This window comes from Ctenopharyngodon idella, chromosome 5 (genome assembly GCF_019924925.1).
Source record: "Ctenopharyngodon idella isolate HZGC_01 chromosome 5, HZGC01, whole genome shotgun sequence".
Lineage (NCBI taxonomy): Eukaryota > Metazoa > Chordata > Actinopteri > Cypriniformes > Xenocyprididae > Ctenopharyngodon > Ctenopharyngodon idella.
Window position 1 is genome coordinate 32,094,543 of NC_067224.1, and position 15,276 is coordinate 32,109,818.

The window sequence follows — 15,276 nt, forward strand, 5'->3', positions numbered from 1 at the left end:
ACAGGAATAAATTAACTTTTTTAATTTTAATATATTTTAAAATGTATTTTAAATGTTAATATAATTTCACAATATTATTGGTTTTTCCGTATTTTTGATCAAATAAATGTAACAAAAAAAAAAAAAAAAATTACCGACCCCCTTTTAAATAGTTGTGTACATTTCATTATGGTAGCCCCCCACTATAATTGACCCAAAAATATACATACTTTTATTCAAAGAAAAGGTTCACCTGAAAATGAAAATTCTGTCAAAATGTTTTCACCCTCCAACATAGACCACAAAAGAATATGTGTTGAGCATATTCATTTCATATTTATTTTCATTGAAAGTACATGATGACCAGGGGCTCCAAAAATGACTAAAAAGCACCTTAAGTATCTTAATATACCATTGAACACTAGTCCATATGACTTGTGTGATGTATTTTATTGTCTTTCAGTCTTCTGAAGCCATGTGATAGCTCTATATAAGGAACATATGGAAATTCTGATTATTATTTACTGAAAATGCTCCCCTTTACAATAGCCCTGAAATCTGATTTGTGCAATTTGAATATTCACATTTAAATGTATTGCATCTTGCGACCAATGACATTTGGCATCACTGAAATGAACAGCATCAACATTTCTTTTTGTGTTCAAAGGAAGAAAAAAAAAGATTTTTTTTCCAGAATTTTAATTTTTGCTGTCCACTGATATGATCCACGTAGATCTATCCATGAAGAAGCTGGTGTAAAACAGCCAGTCTGTCTTTACATGTCATTTTTAAGAAAACTGCTACTCTTTCCAGCTGTGTTCTTTCACATGAAAAAGCATTCTTACCCTCCAGCAGCATGACCCCTGCTGAATCTGTGGCGACCAGTAATGACTGTCCCCATGAATCTCCACAGACTATATCATAAGGGAAGCTGCTGCAGAATGACTGTGACTCCCATGGCTGCAGAAAACATAGGAACATACTGTAAGAGATGAACCGTAAGCAAAATTACAGCAGCCCTCGCTTTTTCCTCTTGCCCCTCACCTCTTTCCTGCAAAGACCAGTAGTGACTAGACTGGTGGGCGCATCCCCTCGAACTATAGTCTTCAGCTTCAAGGCCTGGACACAATATTATTATTATTTATTTATAACATTTCTCATATTGTAACATTCTCTTTCATACCTATGTCATATGTGCATAGATGTATACACCATACCTGTCCCACCCGAACAAACTCAGCCTGGCGTGCCTCCTCTTTTTTACGGGCCGATTTGGGCGACTCTGGCAGTACATCGCTGAATGAGCGTCGGTTTAGCATGTTCTGCGGAGAGAAGGGAACCTACAGGAGCAGTAGAGATGAACATGGGTCTGAGAGACTGACCCAGAAACAGCCAGAAAGACAGAGCAAAGCAGAGACTAACAAATTCTTTTACCACTATACCTTATAAGCCGTAATACTGTAAATTGGGTTGGGAATCATAAGGAAATAATGATGGTTCAAATTGTACTTCCAACACAAGAAGATTTTATTGTCTTGATATTGTTTTGCAGCAAGTCTTTTCTTCTCATTAAATATAAAAACGAAACATCTTTTTAAAAATGGAACCGGTTCCTGATTCCTAACCCTATAATTGAGAATAGAAACAGGTATAGACAACAATAGAAAGACAGTATCCAGCTCTAGGACCAGCTGACAGGGTGCTGCAACAGAATGAAAGTTCATTTGACAGCTAAGTGGTTTGAAAGAGTGGTATTTACGAACAGAAGAGAATTGTGAGAAGAAACATATATGGCAGGAAAAGAAAGTGAGATAATAGTGAAATACAGAAAAGTATTGTGCTTGATCAGTGGTTCTCAACCATTTTGACTCCAAGGTCCCTCATTGTCCACAAAAATATTCAAAAGCCCCATGACTTTTCCATTTGTTTGTGATTTTCTGGATAAGGATTTTTGAATATATTTTACTCACGCTTTTAGGTTGATAAAATATTTTAGAACTTTGCATAACTAGAAAAATGTATATTCATTATAAGAATGCTCATGATGTTATAATATTATTTATTATTTTACATGACTTTTTCAGGTCTGGGGCCCCCTAACGGGCCCTTGACCCCTTGGTTGAGAACACTGTACTAGATTATGTGTCCATACCTTGTGCATGTCAGGCATGAGATCCTGGTACAGGGATCTGATCAGCATGTCCAGAGTACGCTGACGTTTTTGAGCAAAAGTGGGGGTCTCAAGAGTGGCTTTTTCTCCATTTATTACTACAGAAGACAGAAGGATAAAGGTAACAGTATTATGTAACGGAATCACCCTTAGGAAACCGCATGACACATTTTACAAGGTCTGTTTAATAAAAGCATCTGCTTTACGGAGTCCATGAGCCAAAACAAATAATTAAAGCTGGCAACAGAGAAACACAGGTGTGTATTCTAACAGGAGGTCTGTGTACTGAAATGCCATGAAATGGCATTTGGAATTAATTTAAATTCTCTAATACAATCTATTTTTGACTCAAACAGGATATTCAGTCGGAAACATGTTTAGTAGGATGGGATTTCATGCTTTCAATCAATATTAATAGGCTTTGATATTGCTTGTCTTCTTTGGTTACATCAGCAGAAAAGTGTTATTTCAGAGGCAAGTTGTTACATGTTGGTGAAAGATTATGAAAACAACTGATTTCATGCTGTCTGTAAAACGACTCTATGTACTGGTGAGTTTACTGACATTTAACTAGTAGAAAGTCCCTGAACTCCTGGTGGTCTGTGAACACTGGAGGGGAAGGGAGGGGTGGGCCAAACAGCGGCACACTTTCCTCTGAGAAAATCTTCAACCTGCAACATAATATAATCATTAAGATACAAATAATATACACTACCGTTTAAAGGTTTGGGGTCAGAAAGATTTTTAAAATGTTTTTGAAAAATAATGAACTTAAATACAGTAAAAACACTAAGAAATGTATAAAATATTATTACAATTTAAAATAACTTTTTATTTCAATATATTTCAAAATGTAATGTATTCATGTGACGGCAAAGCTGAATTTTCAGCATCATTACTCCAGTCTTCAGTGTCACATGATCCTTCACAAATCATTCTAATTTGCTGATTTGGTGCTCAAGAAACATTTATTATTATTATAAATATTGAAAACAGTTGTGCTGCTAATATTTTTTTTTTTTGGAAAACCATATTTTTTCAGGATTCTTTGATGAATAAAAATTCTAAAGAACAGCATTTATTTGAAATTGAAAATTTTGTAATAATGTAAAAGTCTGGTAACACTTTAATATAGGTAACACATATAAACTATTAACTAGGAATTTTTCCTCAATAAACTCCTAATTTGCTGCTTATTAATAGTTAGTAAGTTAGTTGTTAAGTTTAGGTATTGGGTAGGATTAAGAATGTAGAATAAGGTCATGCAGAATAAGGCATTAATATGTGCTCAATAAGTACTAATAAACAGTCAATATTCTATTAATATGCATGCTAATAAGCTAAAAGACCCTAAAATAAAGTGTTACCAAAAGTCTCTACTGTCACTTCATACTTGCTGAATAAAAGTATTAATTTCATTTATAAAAAATCTTGCTGACCTCAGATTTTTGAATGGTAGTGTATATAAAATATAATATTTATATTAAAATAAAATGTAATAAATATAATATTAAATAACACATATTTCTACATATATGCTATGTACAAAAGTAAAACGTCCAAACACACACATACCTGTAACTATCATTCTGGCTATTATATCGAACTAAGGCAAAAATATCTGTTGGATACGTAAAGGAAATCATCCATATAATAGCTCCACATGCAAAACTACTAATGTACACAAACATCTAAATTAATTTAGACTTTTTTTCTGTAAAAACATGCCACCCATAAATATCCTAATCACTGACACTGAGTGACTCATTTTAGCAGTTCCACTCAGTTTGAGGATGAAGGATACGTGTGAAATGGGAGCGAATCATAGAGGGCTTAAAGGACGGAGAGGCGTCATCTCCCTCCTGAAACACGATGGTCACGATGTCGTTCCCAATGTGTCTCTTCCTCTCTACCTGCACAGAGCGAAATAATTGAAGCTATAATCATACATGCCTGAAGCACATTCCAAAAAGCTGCTTTTGTTACCTAAAACTAATACACCAACTTTTTTCTCTCCAGTATTAAATGAAAAAATATTTCATTTTGAAAAGAGTACATGCCTATGTGTGTGTTTGTTGGTGAGTTTGGTCTGTGTGCATGTTTAGACATTCATAATGCCCTCTGACACCTCACACCCGTTAGCCAGGAAGCATAATTGAGCTTGTTAATGAGTCTGGACCATTACGCTTGAAAAGGAGCTTTTATCTTTTGTCTCAAGAGCACACACACACATACACACACACACACAAAACATCCCCTTAAAGCTCAATTATTATATGGCTGCTTTTCACCTTCCCCTCTCCACTGGTATCTCTCTCATTTTCTCTCTCTCTCTCTCACACACAAAAACACGCATCCAGACACAGATGCATGTGCTTGACCGCGAGCTGTGACAGGAATGAGTATTTACTTATTTCAGTGATGGATTCATTTCAACTGAGAGCTTAATTATGATTCTCTGCCACTTCCCCTCGCCGTCACACAGAACATCCTTCCAGTGACACACATAACACCTGAACAATACCAATAGGCATTCATGACTGATTCCTTCATGTTTCCAGCCATTTGACAGGATCAAGCAGAGTTAAGCTTTCTTATGGTTCACCCAAAAATTAAAATTTGGTCTTCATTCGCTCACCCTCAACGCATATGTTGTTAATAGGAAAATTTGTAAGAGAAGTTATTAATGTAATTTCGGGAGGAGTACGCCTATCTAATCTTCTAATTAATACCAAGGTAAAAAAAATCAGCCTCTTACCACTTCCCATTGTTAGTTCTTTCGGCATCCCTCCTCCTCCCCTTCTCCTCCTTTTTGTATATTTTTGCCTATGTAATGGGGGGCAATCAGAGCTCGAGAATATCCTCTCTGAGCCCCTCTATAGCAGACAGCAAGCAAAATCTGTTTACCACTTACGTTAAGATTATATGGGCACAAGAACTCATGAAAGAAACAACTTCTCTATACAACAGTTCATTGTGAACATGTCTTTCATACAGTCCCTATGAACTGTCCTTGATGGAAAATTAGCTATGATTCTTTAAAGGATTAGTTCACTTCAGAATTCAAATTTCCTGATAATTTACTCACCCCCATGTCATCCAAGATGTTTATATCTTTCTTTCTTCAAAAAATTAAGGTTTTTGAGGAAAACATTCCAGGATTTTTTTCCATGTAGTGGACTTGTAATCAGTTACCAACGGGTTGAAGGTCCAAATTACAGTTTCAGTGCAGCTTCAAAGGGTTCTACACAATCCCAGACGAGGAATAAGGGTCTTATCTAGTGAAACGATCGGTCATTTTCTAAAAAAATAAATAAAAATTTTATACTTTTTAACCACAAATGCTCGTCTCACACTAGCTCTGCAATGCGCCACGCGTTACGTTATCATGTTGGAAAGGTCACGTGGAAGTACCGCGGTAGGGCGATAAACTTCATCTTATTTTCTCCTCCAACTTCAGAATCATCTGACATCGTTGTTTTACCTTTTTTTGTAAAGGCTGTTTGACTTATGGGGCGTTCACACCAGACGCGACTTGCACGAATAAATTGCGCTATTCACGTGTAGTTGGACGCTTGAACATTTTGAGTTTACTCGCTTCATTCGCGCGTGAAATTCACTTCACAACAGACGCAAATTCGCGTCATGAAAGGGGCTTCTGCCAGGCGGCTCCAGTCTCGTTTCTGCACACTTCCTCTGAATAAACACATCAACTCGTCAGCGGGAAAGTAGTTGTAAAATACGGCGAATAAGCTCAATTTGCCGGCTTTAGCTAGCTTGTAGTCTCAATATGTATATATATATATATATATATATATATATATATAGCTCAAATTGAGTAAAGAGCGTTTTTTACAACTTACCAGATTGTCCGACCTCCTCACTCACTTTCTTCCAAGCAAGATCCTTTTTATTCCTGTTTCTATAAAAGTATGAAGATGTATCGTGCAGCTCCGGGTATCCATATACAGCGACAATGATTTTGTCCTCCATTGTTGTTTCGGATTTCTGCCTCCTCTCGCTACGTCGCAATCACGTCACTAGTAGAGCAAGCTCCTGATTGGTTAACGCGGCGCGAATTTTCGCCAAAGTTCAGATTTTTCAACTTGCACGATTCACGCGTCAAATGCCTGAAACGCTTTATTAGTCTTTGCACAACTGCTTTGTAAACACTTGCTCGGTACTTCCGCCTACCTTTCCAACGCTATTACGTAATGCGTGGAGCATCGCAGAGCAGTGCAATAGGAGCATTTGTGGTTAAAAATTACATCATTTTTTATTTTTTTTAGAAAATGAAAGATCGTTTCGCTAAATAAGACCCTCATTCCTCGGCTGGGATCGTGTAGAGCCCTTTGAAGGTGCATTCAAATTGCAATTTGGACCTTCAACCCATTGGTAACTGTTGAAGTCCACTATATGGAGAAAAATCCTTGATTTTCCTCAAATCCTTAATTTCTTTTCGCCTGAAGAAAGAAAGACATAAATATCTTGGATGACATGGTGGTAAGTAAATTATCAGGAAATTTTAATTCTAAAGTGAACTAATCCTTTAATATCTTTCTTCATGTTCTACAGAAAAAAGAAAGTCATTCGGTTTTAGAATGACATGAAGGTGAGAAAATGATGACAGAATTTTCATTTTTGGTTAAAGAACAGTTTTCTTCTGTTCCCTTGTGAACAGTACTTGACTCCTGAGTCTTCCACCTGTTCAGTATGACTGCATTCTTTTAGGATCAGCAAGAGACCTTTAGAGCGTATGAGCTTTTCTGCTCTTCTCATGAGCGGTTCAGCATTAGTAAAGGTGGTTATTGATATGGAGGGCTGAAGAGGCTCTCGGCTGTAGAGTGCCAAGACCTTGAACCGACACAAATACTTTGAAAATCCTGCTATTGTGAATGCTTCCACAAGCACTCTAGTGCACAAGAGCTCTACTTGTACTCAATCGTATGATCTGATAGAGTGAAAGAGAAAAAGTGAGAAACGGAAGGAGAGTATGAAAGAGAGAAAAGGGATTACTGTGTGATGATATAATCAAGAGAAGATAGGGATATGAAGTGAGAGAGAGTGAAGTGATTGACGCTTGATGTAATCAGGATATGGAGCTGAGGGGGGAAGGGGAAAAGGCAACAGAGAAAAGAGAGGGAGAGACTGACCGCTGTGATGTCCAGCGCTTTTGGATGTTAAATATAGCCTGTTTTCCCCTCACCACCTACCGAGCTACAGACTGGCTCCTTTCTGCCTCAACAAACACATGCAACTCCATTCTTTCTATCATTCAAATTTCTCTTTCATTTCCCCTTCTCTCTGTCTTTATCTCGTTCTATTTGTAGTTTTACATGGATGTGTTTTTGTTATTTTGGTAGTGTTTGGAACCAGAATGTCTCTCTATAGTCCTATTCAGACAGGACTGGTTTTAGAAAATGAATCCCGTGGATGGGCTGAAAATGATACTAATAATATGATAATCTCATAATTATTTTCATGTTATGGCTGATATTAAATGTCTATACTATTTTGTCTAAATAAATTAAAAATAAAACACTAAAAAGTAAAATCAGTCATTTTAAATGCTGCAATTTAGGCATCACAACATATTAATGTACAGTATGAAAAACAGGTATTTTGAGACTTGCTAAAGATTACATTTGACAGTGTTATTAAATTACATTATTACTATGTTTAAAGGTTAACTTTAAGTACATTTTAAATGATGACACATTCTTTTTATATATCCAAAACTGACCAATGTACACTACCGTTCAAAAGTTTGGGGTCAGTATGATTTTTTGTTTTCTTTTGAAAAAATTAATGTTTTAATTCAACAAGGAAAAAAATAATATGATCAAATGTAGGATTACATGGACTTAAATGGAGTTACATTTAAAAAAAATGATACAATAAAAAATGTTATTTTAAATTGTAATAATATTTAAGAATTTTAAATTGTAATAATATTTTGGAATGTTACTATTGCATTCTGTAACACTTTAGTTTAGGGTCCAATTCTCACTATTAACTAGTTGCTTATTAGCATGAATATTCCTAAAATATTGGTTGTTTATTAGTACTTATAAAGCACATATTAATGCCGCATTCTGCATGATCATATTCTACATCCCTAATCCTACCCAATACCTAACATCTACCTTCCTTACTATTGATAAGCAGTAATTAGGGGTTTATTGAGGCAAAAGTCATAGTTAATAGTTAGTTAATAGTGAGAATTGGACCCTAATCTAAAATGTGACCATGCATTCTTTATCACATAAACACAGCTTTGGTGAGCATAAGAGACTTCTTTCAAAAACATAAAAAAAAACTTACCGACCCCAAACTTTTGACAAGTAGTGTAGGAAAACCCACTAATAATGGCTTAAACAATATGCAACATATTGTGCATACCTAGCTTATTCTACAACTTACCTGTTGCTTGTTCTCTTTAGAATAAGGTAACATGGTAGAAACATGGAACATGAGCTCATGACCCTGATAGACTGTGTAGATGGAATTCATTCCTGTAGTGTCATCTAAACAGAGAGAGAGAAAATGAATGAGTAAAATACAGTTAAAAGGGAAAACATATCTCTGTTCATTTGTAAACATGTGTATGTGTGTATTTGTCCTACTCTTAGTGTCTAGTCCTCCTCGATACCCTGCCCAGCCCTGCAGACAGATTGTGTCGCCAAGGAGATTCAGAAATTTGTCAAAGGTCTCACTTCCTGTTTCTGAAAAAAGTACAAAAACATAGAAAATCAACCTGATTGTAGAGCAATAATAAATAAATAACAGACATCACCTTATGCTGTTCACATAGATATTTTAAAATCAATGTGAATTGTAATTAATTGCATTGTACTTCCATAATGTGATGTATTTCTGAGTGAAACAGAATAATCTTTTATTTGGTTCATGGTTTTTATTATAACATATAGCCAAATCTTGTCACTAGAAAGGTAAAGAAATATTTAGTATTATAAGTATGTTATGAGTGGTTCTGTGCTCACCGTTGCTGAACATTTCATCATCTGTCAACTGCCCATCTTTGGCATAAAGAACACCAAATTTAAAGTTTACACTGCCCTGTAAGAACATACAAACATGTGAGAAGCATTCAGGGGGAATTCACTAAAATCACTAAGAAGGTCATTCATTGGCATGGCATACTTAAATCAAACACATACACACATTTGACAATACACACCTCTTGCTCCTCCAGCACCAGTAAGTCCTGCCAACAATAAATAAATAAAAAAAAACAGTTTAGCTCAAATCAAATCGTTATATCCCAGTACAATAAAACAATCAGTTTCCATCTAGGTTAAATTTCTAAATACCAGTTAGGAGCACTAATAGTGTGGGTTACGCAAACATTACACAGAGCATGTTCATGCATTCAAATATCTGAATGCCACTGACAATGGCCTTTGATTAGCAGCAAACATTTCCACAAAAGCTAAGCTCTCTGGAGCAATAGCAGCTCAGACAGCGGCTGTGTTTGAATCCTAAAGTGATTGTGAAGCAGAACAACAAACCAGAGCAAAAATAGACAGTAATTAACAGAGCGGAAGACATGTAATGTTGATTGACAGGTGTGGGTGGGCACCTTCTGAATCTCTGGGTTAAGGATCTCCCTCGGGCCCTTTTCGAAACGATCCACATTCATGGCACTGGAGGGCGAAAGGGTCAAGAGGGGCAAATTAATGCATTTTAATTTCAAATTGAATCTTCGCATAGGGTACGAATAGGGTGCATTACAGATAGACTTACCTTAATATAGATTTGACTGATAGTGTTTTTGTTGGACTGTATGGAAGGCTGATTTTTAGAGTACCCTGAAAGAGATATATATTATACAAATATAAAGCGAAATGTGACATGGCATAACAAGACAGCAAGCCAGTGTTGCTGGACGCTATGACACAAGGTTTTATAACCGAGACCTTGTTGCTCATAGGAAGGTGACATTTAATACCGTGTCACAGTGCATTCAGGGTTTTTAGGCATTTAGTCTTCACATACTGAGACAAGAGAACAAAACAGTGTAGTCACTTCATGAAGAGGTCAATCTGTTATGTGAGTCACTGCTCAGAGCAAAAGTGACGCACACACGACTCACCGACTTGCGCCAGAGGATGGCTCGGTACTGTGGGACCCGCTGGTTGTTCTGGTCTGACAGAACCACAGACAGGAAGAAGGGGTTCTTGTCTGCATCTGTACCCACATAGTTCTGATGAACTACAGAAAGAAGGGACAGAAAAGTTTTTTTAAATGTATTTTATTCCTGTGATGGCAAAGCTAAATTTCCAGCAGCCAACTGCAGTTTTCATTGTCACATTAATTAAAATCCTTCAGAAATAATTCTAGTACGCTGATTTGGTGCTCAAGAAACATTTCTTATCAATGTTGAAAACAGTTGTACTGCTTAATATTTGTAGTGATGTTTGGTTCTTGAACGAATCGTTCTTTTGAGCAGGTTCATAGGAAGTAACCGGTCGAGCCGGTTCACTAATCAAACTGAATCAAACTTTAGTTCCAGGTTGATGACGCAAGACGCACAAGCCGAAGTAGCTTGCTTAAGATGTAGGCTATTTACTATGTGTTTTCAAGTCTTGTCTTAGAGGAGATGTTAGTCCTTAGACACTTGAGGCACCAAAGGGTGCTTTAAATATTGGTCAATATTGGTCAGTCGTGTCCGACATAAAGGATCCGTGAATGACAGTATGACCACAAACACCATTAACTTAAGTGGAAAGAAGGGCAATAATCAGAAATATGCGTAACTTTTTATTTGAATGTTTCAATATGTATTGACACAAATTACTTTATTTGAATGTTTCATAAAACAATGAGTTGTTAGAAAAGATGCTTGATGACGCAAGGAACGGATGAATCGGTTTTTGAACCGGTTCACTGAACCAAACTGTCCGGTTTGCGGAAATGAATCGGATTTTACAGTGTTCATTTTGTTTAGAATTCTTTGATGAATAGAAACCTCAAAAGAACAGAACTATTTGAAGTATAAATCTTTTATAACATTATACATTTCTTTACTGACACTTGTGATCAATTTAATGCATCCTTGCTGTGTCATGGGTCGCTTGTGTGAATCCAAAGGGTGATGCGTGATGCAGAATGAACAAAGATATACTACTTTTATTAAACACGAAGAGAACTCAAACACAACAATCCATAAATGTTTACACAAAACAATGAACTGAGGAAGATAGAAGGCTTAAATACGCAGAGGATGATGATTAACAGAACAGGGAACAGGTGTGGAGTAATTAGGAACCATGACAACGAATGAATGACTAGAACACAGGCAAAACAGACAATGGGTGCATCTCAATCAGCTCCCTAGCTTGAGAATCAGTGTCTGGTAAGGACCCTCGTTCACTACACATTGGGAAAGTGATTACTGGCGACATGACTACGTAACAACGTCAACGTACAATGTTGTAAAATGTTTCTGCTGGATTAATCAACTACAGGCACGTAGTTTCAGAAATGTGACGTAATGATGAACATTAACAAATGATAAAAATGTTCATAAACAATGAACATTTTAAGACCAATGCATATGAATCAGCTAGAGTTTAATCAATGCATCAAGAAAAGAAGTGAATCTAACTTCTATTTTTTTTTTCTTTTTTGGCTATTTTCTTTTCTGAATAATGTAACTTGTGCCTTCTTAATGTGCTGCCTGCACAATGATGCTGATAGATTCCACACCAAAGCACTGTGACCATGTGAACTGTCCTCAGAGACGTGACTGTGAAGATGCCTGTTTATTTAGATCTATTCCTGGAGCATTAGAATAAGAGGGAAAGAGGAAGGAAGGGATGGAAGCCTGCTGTTTAAGGGGAATATTTTGGACTGAGACAGTCCAGGTTTACAGACAGAAGACAAATGAAAAGAGGCTGAAATCCAATTAGAAGACAAGATCTGGTCTGTCTCTGTATCTCCACCCTTCCTCTGTAGAATATTCTGTCTCCCTCCCTCTCTCTCATTCAATCTCTCCCTCATTGAATAAAAGGTATTTGCAGTGATTTAAATCAATTAAAGAGACATAATGCAGAATCTGCCTCGGGAATGTGTGTGGGAACAACAGTGTTTGTATTTGTTTGTGAGGAAGGGAGATAAAGACAAAAAAAAGAAAAACAGAGAGATGAAGTGTAAAACAGAGTATTTTAGTGTAAAATATAAAACACTAGTATAAAATACCAGTATTTGGTGCTTCGTCCTCCTCAGCATGAGAATGCAGACATTCAAAAATTGTTAACAGTACCATATGTAATAAAATGAATTTGTTTCCACTATTTGTTTAAATAAAATGGAACTGGTTCTGAATAAGAACTCAATGACCAACCACAATTTCAAACATTGTTCAATTATTCCCTACATAATTCAACTTTTTCTTTCCCACAAACTTGTTAGCCAAAATTTCAAAGAATGGCAATCTCAACATGTATTGTATGTGTGTGCATGTACAGTATGCATATACAGTACAAGAGAATTTGTAAATCTGTGTGTGTATGTGTGCATACTCTATACTTGGCAGTGGAATCCCACCTTTTCCCAGAAAGTACTTGAAGTACCATCTGGTGTGGTACTCTGGGTTCTCCAAATGGACATCAGTTCTTCTCCATGTTCCAGGCGTGTAGTCAGAGGCCTGTAGAAAAGCCCCATCAAGAATTTAACTAGGTGCAGGACTCAACAGTAAAGATTTTTATTTTATTTATTTATTTATTTTAGTAATTGCCCTGTAACATTTTCATTGGCCCCTAACAAAAAAACAATGATTTTTTATTTATTTTTAGCAATGTATTTTTGCTAGAAAAAAAAAAAAAAAAAAAAAAATAATAATAATAATAAGGTAACACTTTAGTATAGGGAACACATAAACTACTAAGTATGACTTTTCCCTCAATAAACTCCTAATTTACTGCTTATTAATAGTTAGTAAGGAAGCTGTTAAGTTTAGGTAGGATTAAGAATGTAGAATAAGGTCATGCAGAATAAGGCATTAATATGTGCTTAATAAGTACTAATAAAAAAAACAATATTCTAGTAATATGCATGCTAATAAGCAACTAGTTAAAAGACCCTAAAATAAAGTGTTACCAAATATATATACACACACACACACACACACACACACACACACACACACACAAATCAGAAAAAGTTGGGACAGTATGGAAAACACAAAAAGAGAAAGTAGTGATTTCTAAATTTACTTTGACTTGTATTTCATTGCAGACAATACAACAGCACATTATTTAATGTGTTCCTCATGATTTTTTTGTTTTGTTTTTTTTTTTTCAAAAAAAAGTTGGAACAGTAAAGCATTTACCACTTTGTAATGTTGCTATTCCTTTTTGACAACACTTAAAAGACGTTTAGGGACTGAAGACACCAAGTGATGAAGTGTTTCAGGTGTAATTTTGTCCCATTCTTGCTGCAAACAAGTCTTAAGGTGGGCAACAGTACGGGGTCTTCGTTGTTGCATTTTGCGCTTCAAAATGCGCCACACATTCTCTATTGGAGACAGGTCGGGACTGCAGGCAGGCCAGTCAAGTACCTGTATCCTCTTCCTCCGCAGCCAGGATTTTGTAATGTGTGCAGAATGTGGCTTCGCATTATCTTGTTGAAATATGCATGGACGTCCCTGGAAAAGATGTCTTCTTGAAGGCAGCATATTGTGCTCCAAAATCTCTATGTACTTTTCAGCATTAATGGTGCCATCACAGAAGTGCAAGTTACCTTTGCCAAGGGCACTGACACAACCCCATACCATGACAGACCCTGGTTTTTGGACTTGTTGCTGGTAACAGTCTGGATGATCCTTTTCTTCTTTGGTCCAGAGCACACGGCGTCCATTTCTCCCCAAAAATACCTGAAATACTGATTCATCTGACCACAGTACACGTTTCCACTGTGTGATGGTCCATCCCAGATGCCTCCGAGCCCAGAGAAGTTGACGGCGCTTCTGGACACTGTTAACATAGGGCTTCCTTTTGGCACAGTACAGTCTTAACTGGCATTTGTGGATGTAACTACGTATTGTGGTTACTTGACAAAGATTTGCCAAAGTAGTCCTGAGCCCATGTGGTGATACCGCTTATAGATGAATGACGATTCTTGATGCAGTGCCGCCTGAGGGATCGGAGATCACGGTTGTTCAGCTTAGGCTTGCGCCCTTGTCCTTTACGCACTGAAATTCCTCCACATTCCTTGAATCTTTTAATTATGTTATGCACTGTTGAAGGTGAAATAAGCAAATGTCTTCCTATCTTTCTTTGAGGAACATTGTTTTTAAACATTTCAATAATTTTCTCACGTATTTGCTGGCAAACTGGCGATCCTCGGCCCATCTTTGCTCCTAAAGGACTAGACCTTTCTTGGATGCTGCTTTTGTACCAAATCATAATTACAATCACCTGTTGACATCACCTGTTTCAAATCACATCATTATTTAACCAATTTACCTGATTACTAGCCCTAAATTGCTCCTGTCCCAACCTTTTTTGGAATGTGTCGCAGGTCTGAATGACAGGAAAGGATGTATATTTACAAATGAAATTAAGCTGACCAGACAAAACATGAAAAATTTTGTGTTCACATTGTCTGCAATGAAATACAAGTCAAAGTAAATTTAGAAATCACTACTTTCTTTTTTTATTTGTGTTTTCCATACTGTCCCAACTTTTTCTGATTTGGGGTTGTATGTTCAAAAAAAATTACAGCTATAGTGTAACTTTATAAGCACATTTTGGCTGGAAAATTATGTCATGTGAAAACATTTCTGATTGGACACTATTTCGTAGTTTTTTTTTTTTTTTACTGACACATTCAAGACACAATCACAAGTCACTCTTGTTAGTCAGCTAGATAACATTATCCTGGAGACAAATTTTTGCAACATTATCCTGAGGACAGAATTTGCAGCAACAATATAGAATGTATCATAAAAACTTCAAAATTTTACTTTCAAAATACATTAAAATGGATGCACATTGCACAAAATCAATGAAATGTAAGATTTTCATTGGCAATGCAACACTGGATCAAAAGGACAAATGACTGTTTCATCAACTAGCCAGAGACACTCTATTTTTTTATTT

The 15,276-nt window shown here is 36.3% G+C and overlaps 1 protein-coding gene across 7 annotated transcripts in view; it reads right to left on the bottom strand.

Moving 5' to 3' along the window:
• garnl3 (GTPase activating Rap/RanGAP domain like 3) overlaps positions 1-15,276 on the bottom strand; it is a 65,887-nt gene that overhangs the window by 15,973 nt on the left and 34,638 nt on the right. For 4 of the 7 annotated variants that reach the window (XM_051895244.1, XM_051895241.1, XM_051895245.1 and 1 more), the window contains exons 4-18: positions 12,722-12,821; positions 10,266-10,384; positions 9,917-9,981; positions 9,753-9,816; positions 9,351-9,377; positions 9,154-9,229; positions 8,776-8,874; positions 8,573-8,676; positions 3,954-4,062; positions 3,725-3,770; positions 2,714-2,820; positions 2,132-2,247; positions 1,197-1,319; positions 1,024-1,098; positions 825-939 (exon numbers count right to left, since the gene is read on the bottom strand). In XM_051895244.1, coding sequence (XP_051751204.1) covers positions 825-939; positions 1,024-1,098; positions 1,197-1,319; positions 2,132-2,247; positions 2,714-2,820; positions 3,725-3,770; positions 3,954-4,062; positions 8,573-8,676; positions 8,776-8,874; positions 9,154-9,229; positions 9,351-9,377; positions 9,753-9,816; positions 9,917-9,981; positions 10,266-10,384; positions 12,722-12,821 — 1,345 coding nt within the window. The other 3 variants (XM_051895247.1, XM_051895242.1, XM_051895246.1) reach the window with 2 other exon arrangements.